We start from the raw sequence: 6,657 nt of genomic DNA on the forward strand, positions 1-6,657 counted from the left end.
TATCATCACTACCGTTTGGAGTGACAAGGTTCCCGCCACAAAATTAACATATCGTTCACCTCGAAAAAAGTATTGTACTCCGTGACAATTATCCAGCCGAAACATCCCATGTGGCGATACCCACCAGGGGAAAAATATTTGTGTTCAATTCTTTGCAGTTATGTTATTATTATTTTTTCTTTTTTCTCCGCGCGCTTAACTTGTTAAAAATATAGAATGGATTTTTCATGGATCTGGGTGGTAGGAGGGTTCCTTTCTTCTTTGACTCTCATTTTGGTAATGATACCCGTGCAGGTGGAACAATGCATATAAATAGTCACGCTCTACCCAGGCAACCCTACAATGCAGTGTTGCTCCACGACCACGAAGTTAGACAATGTAAAGGTAAATTATTAACTGGGAGGAGGTAAGGTGAGTTGGAAAATTTCCGTTCACATTTTGTTTGGTTTAAAAAAGGGGAAATAACACGAAAAAGGGTCGTGCCACCAAATGTTTTGCAAAATGTCCTATACCTCTGTGCACATCATTTATGAGCCACTTACCCAACAGCTACATGAAAAATGTGAGCAATGTTTACATTCTCTATGGGGAACACCCCTCCCCCCCCAAAAAAATAAGGATACATCCGAGTTGTCCCCTCAAATGATAAGACATGCGCTGGTAGGGCCAACTATTTTGTGAAAGCGAAAAAAATGGGGACAGACATGGTTCCTTGCGTGAATAAATTGCACGCGACACAATGGCAGTCTAGCGCGGCCAAACATATGTAACAGGTCCGGTTAAATATCTGCGCAGGTATTGTTGTTCCGTTTTTCCCATCCATTTCGCTTTATGTACTTTATTTAATCCCCTCATTAACAGCAGTGGGCGGCCGGACGGAAATATTGGTACATTACGAAAGCGCGGCATTTTTTGCTCTTGCGTACCCGTTCACTCAAAAATACATTTTCTTTCTTTTTCCTTTTATATGGGCACAGAAAAGATAGTTGTACCTATTTGTATGGTACATGGGCCATGCGTTTTGTTTTTTTTTTTTTTTCCCCTCCTGTGTACGTAGAAAAGGGGGGAAGGTAAAGAGGAAAGTTTTTTTTTTTTTGAAAAAGAAGAAGAAAAAAAGTCTTTCAAGCTATAACATGCCCACAGTGAGACATTCGAAATACGTGTTCGTCCACATTAATGGTTTTACACGAGGGAGGGGTAACCGCTTTTCAATAGGCACGTAAATGGCTGTGTGTGTTTGTGCTGCATACCCGCTTGTTCTTTTCACAACATATGGGGGTGTCCTGACGGGAGAAATATATAACCCTGGGGTGCCAAACAAGGTACACGTAGTATCTCAGTGAAGCAGAAACTTCGTTTCCACGTAGAGTGTGCTTAAAAAACCCCTTTTGCCATTTTCCATGGATGAGGGCTTATGAAATGGACACCTAAGTTGGTTAACACAGCGAACAGAAAGACTGGCCATTCGAAGGAGAAACAAAAATTGGGACAATTTTTTTTTTTTGTTTTTTTTTCTTTTTCTATCCTCCCACCTGTTCTGTTCATTTGCATAACCCTGTTGAATGATAGGACCCCATGAAGTTCCCCTCCACTTCAAAAGCGCGGACAGATGGTGCTTGCCGTAACGCATATGTACTGATACATGTGGATATGTGCAGGCACATGATGGTTTAAATGCAAATCATAAATCTGTACGCCTTTTTATGCTCAGTGGCGCTGGCATATGACGGCATGTGAAATGATATGTCCATGTGCACGTGTACAGGAGTACACGCGTGCATGTATGCAGGTATATGCGTACGAGTGTATGCACGCCGAAGGGGGGTACACATGTGAGGGAGTGCCTAGCGCATCCGTACACGACATAAAGCCATGCGAATTTAAAAAAAAAAAAAAAAAAAAAAAAAAGCCACGAGCGGAAGGAGCAAATTCCTGTGAATGTGGAAGGTAGAGGAAAAAAAAAAAAAAAAAAAAAAAAAAAAACATATCAAGCAGGTATAGCTAATATGTAAAACGAAGGAGCGAATCGAATGAATAAAGCCACCTTGCCCCAACTGACGCGGTACACTGGCCATTCTGCACATTGTGTAAAGAAGGGCCAACCGGCAAAGTTCATAAACAAAAATTGCAAGTGAAATAAGCACAAACCGAATGAGCCGAATAGGGGAAAACTCAAAAGTCCTACATAAAACCATTCACAAAGGAAACAAGGAAAAAAAGGGGTGCTCTTAGGCGAATTGTAAAAACTCAAACTTGCCCACATGTTGAAGGGCGAAGGATTCACTTTTTGCGCCTTTTTCTTTTTTTTTTTTTTTTTCCCTGCGTCTCGTATATGTTCTTAGCAGCATAAGTGGCACGTACACACGCGTCCCCCTTTAGCATTTAAGCTTATGCGTATTGATGCTGCACCCGAATAACCTTTTTTCCACTTCGTGCGTCCAAGGAGTTTACAGCCCTTAACGCATGGATAGAGTAAATTACGTTTATTACATGTATTGAGCGTTTTAGCTGTGTTACGTGTGTTGCGTTTTTTATCTGTTTTACTTGTGCTAATTTTTTTTTTTCTTGTATGGGAGAGGGCACAAAAAGATATCTCTTTTTGCATGAACGGTTAAGGTAAAATATCGTGATTTTTGGCTATTTCTTTGTATATTTTTTTTTCGTTTTTTTTCACAATTATTAAGCCCCCCGTTCAATCCCATCGGCAGCTCCTGCTGCAAACGAGTTTGCCATTTTGTTGAATCGTCACCCTCCCTTTCGCGGATTCCGAAAGGAGGTCCTAGAGTAGGCTATAGCCTCGCACACGTTATGCCTCCCTCCGCATGTTGCCGACGCACACACATATGTGTATAGCTATATTGCGCTTTAATGTGACCCTCCACAGCAGACAATAAGTACATCCCCCCTCTCATAATCGTTATGAATGCAACAAGCATCATTAATCGCGAAAAAAGAAAAAGACAGGAGGAAACAAGTCATGTTATTAAGAAAAAATTCAAGCAGTGGAATATGTTAAATTCTTTGGAAGGCAATAATCAGAATGGAATTGCGTCCACTTCGTTCCGCACGAAGAAGGTACATAAAAATGAATACACACAAGAGGGCGTAGACAATGTATCAAGTAACCACTGTGCAATGTACGATGAACAGATTAGCTTGGACAAAGCAACTTCCAGTGGAATGAGCTCGTACACTCAAGATGGTAGTGCCCTTCTTCATGTATGTAATAATCCCGACATGAGTTGGACCCACCCGAACGAGTCCCAGTTTTATTTGGATGTTGCTGTGGGAAATGGACAGGAAGTTTACCCAGAGCGTGGGAATCAGGACAAGCAAGGCTTGGAGAATGGTCGACACGGAAACGGGGTGAATAAACTGAAGAGAATCCGGGGAAAAAAACTCACCAGAGGAGAGATCAAGGGTAATGGGAAGAAAAAAAAAAAAAAAAGAAGGGAATACGGACTGGGTGATAGCGATAAGGATCATAGCGGAAGAGACGGTGGAAGCCGCGATGATGAAATTTGTAGCAGGCGGTACACTAGCAGTCAGAGCAGCGAGAGCAGATGCTACTGCAGCCCGCCTAGCAGTAGCTGTAGTAGCAGCTGCTGCGGCAACCGAAGTAGCGACTACAGTGAGAGCCATGGCAGCTACGGCAGCTCAAGCCGCGCCTCCAACCGAGGCAGAAACCACAAACGCAGAAGAGCCAGTGAAGGGAACCATAAACTTAGCAGCGGCGATTCCCTATGGGAAGGACTTCTAAAGAAAGACGTAATCCTTCTCCTAATACAAGCCATAAAAAATATGGGCTATAAAAAATCAGCCAAATATTTGGAGTTAGAAAGTGGTATCGAATTGGAGCAACCAATAGTGAAAGAACTACACAAGAATGTCCTAGCAGGGAAATGGAAAAATGCAGTGCGTAACTTGAAAAGCATACGTGTACATAAAAGAATCATAAAGGCAATTTCGTTCCTACTATATGAGCAATGCTTTATAGAGTACCTATATGAAGGGAAGTACTTTGCTGCTCTGAGGTGTCTAAGAAACAAGCTAGCCAAATTTTGCTTCGATGAGGATACCTACAACAGATTACACGAGTGCACAACATTTTTTATGTCCATGAATAGTGCCCACTTGACAAAAAAGAGAAAACAAAATTACCAGACAAAGGTTAAGAATTCACGTAAATTACTGTTTGAAAAAATGAATCGCTTGTTACCTGAACACATTATTCTTCCTCCGAGGAGATTAGCCATTTTGTTGCACCAGTCGCTGAAGTACCAGGTGGACAATTGCTTGTTCCATAATAACTTCTCTGAGGCGAAGCTCATAAGTGCGCTCTTGCAGGAGAAGAAGGGACGCGAAGAGTTGGACACCGCAAACGCGATGAATGTGCAAAATGGAGTAAGTGTTGCAGACGTCACGGACTCAGCCGATCCGAACGCCAAAGCGCATAAAATGGCGCGAGTTAAGCCGACCACCTCTTACAGCGCAGCGTGCCAAGCCAAAATATATGAATTTAAGAAACAGAAAAAATCAGATGACAATAACGAAGTGGACAGTGGCACGAAGTCATGTGTAAATAAAAAGAAGGATGGCAAGGACGAGGATGGAGTGAACTTTTGTGCAAGTGAGTTCTCTAGGTACCACCAGAACGTGGGGAGGGAGTGCTCCATGTATTACCACAAGGCAAATCCGAACAGTGCCCATGCAGACTTCGGAGGATCAGACGCCTATGTCGGGGTAGAGGACGCGAGTGAGGATAAGGGTATTCCCTGCGGACTCACCTCCAACGAAACGCTGCTGAATGATCCGCCGCCAGATAAGCCTGGCAACTACACAAACACGACTACCCTCCTTTGGGACGACGAACTCGTAGGAGAAAACCAGTTTAACGTAACCAGTGGGCAGCCCGTAAGAAAGAGCACAAGGCTCAAGTCTGCGCTGCTACCGAGAGAGGCAGTAGCGGCGCGCTCCTCGCCAGGCGAGGAGGGCCACACGTCGCTGACGGGGGGCAGCACGAGCAGCAGTGCGCATGTTAGTGCCAACGCCAAAATGACCACCTCGGCCACACTGCTCGCCAAACCCTTCCCCTGCCTCAAGGATACTATCATGAAGAGCGCCAAGTCGACAGCATGCAGAAAGTACGCGAAGATAGCAAGTAGCGGGCCCAAAATATGTACCCTCAAGGGATCCACCAGTGAACATCAGAAGGGAGAGATCACCGTGGGGAAAACTCCAAGTGAGCTGTCCGTTGGAAAACACAAAATCCAACAAGGTAGTAGGATATCCCGTGCTAAGAATGTGATTAATTCGAAGGACAGATTTGTTAGTGCACAGGAGAAGGGACTCTTAACAGGGCAAGATAGGGGACACGAAACTGACAGAGCTACTACAAAGGGGGACATGGCGCCCCTTGGAGGATGCGTGGGTGCAGAAGAGACACTGCACTTGAAGGAGGGCGAGGATTATCGCAACGTACACCCAGGGGAAAAATACGAAGAAAAAGAAATGCGAGAAGAAAGGAGAAAGGAATTTACCCGACAAGACAGAACTCACAGCAGCATGTGCGAGGAGGGTGGCAGAAAAACGTTTACATTGTCATTGCTAAAAAATCACCAATGTAAAAAAATAAAGCTACCGTATTACTGCATCAAAATTTTGCAAGGTCATAAGGATGAGGTGTGGTACGTGAATGTGTCGAGGAATGGAAAGTACATTGCGTCGGCAAGCAAAGACAAGAGCATAATTCTTTGGAAGGGACTTTACCCATTTAACAAGCTAAGGGAATGGAATGGTCATTTGGACGGAGTGAGTTACGTCATTTGGAGTCACAACAGTAAGTACCTAGTGTCTGGTTCGAACGATTCTAACATTATCATTTGGAGTCCAAAAAGTAATAAGAAGAAATTAAGCCTGACAATGCACAATGGGCCTATCACATCGATTTACTGGTCCAAGGATGACTCTACAATCATATCATCTGCCTTCGACAAAAAAATATATTGCACAAAGTTGAACAGAGAATTGAAGGGCTTTTCCGTCCTGTACGTGTGGTCGTTTAGCACAAGGATACAGAATTTTGTTTTCACGAACAATGAAAAGTACTTAATTGCAGTTCCATCTGATAAAAACGTACGGGTGATTGATTTTGCTATAAAAAAAGAGTTATACATTTTGCCTGAATATGATACTATCACATCTGTGTGTGCTTCCAGTTTGTATAATCATATCCTGGTAAACATAGCCGACCAGAGACCCACTGTGAAATTGTGGGATGTGAAGCACAGGTACATTATTCAGACCTATCGAGGACACAAGCAAGGGAGGTTCATCGTGCACTCCACCTTTGGGGGTAAGAAGGAGGATTATGTTATTAGCGGCAGTGAGGACAGCTTAATATATATTTGGCACAAAACCAAGGGTTTTCTTCTGGACGTGATAAATGGGCACGCGTCCACCGTGAGCATTGCTATATGGCCGCTGGCGAGCTCCAAGTTCCCCTACATGGTGTCTGCCTCGGATGACCACACCATCATGGTTTGGAACGTGCACCCGAAGGCGACGACTATCCGCAGGGATTCCCGAAGGCGCCGGAAAAAGTTCGTCCACCCCTTCCTGCGCGAGCTCAGCAAGTTGCGCCCGATCCTGCGGTGA

At 44.0% G+C, this 6,657-nt stretch overlaps 1 protein-coding gene across 1 annotated transcript; it reads left to right on the forward strand.

Annotated features, from left to right (window-relative positions):
* Positions 1-2,919: 2,919 nt before the first annotated feature.
* Positions 2,920-6,657, forward strand: AK88_03228 (uncharacterized protein; the record flags this gene model as incomplete). The annotated part of the gene is made up of 1 exon (XM_012480849.1): positions 2,920-6,657. One exon carries the CDS (start codon positions 2,920-2,922, stop codon positions 6,655-6,657), a length of 3,738 nt encoding a protein of 1,245 aa, XP_012336272.1.

Source organism: Plasmodium fragile, assembly GCF_000956335.1.
Source record: "Plasmodium fragile strain nilgiri unplaced genomic scaffold supercont1.35, whole genome shotgun sequence".
Lineage (NCBI taxonomy): Eukaryota > Apicomplexa > Aconoidasida > Haemosporida > Plasmodiidae > Plasmodium > Plasmodium fragile.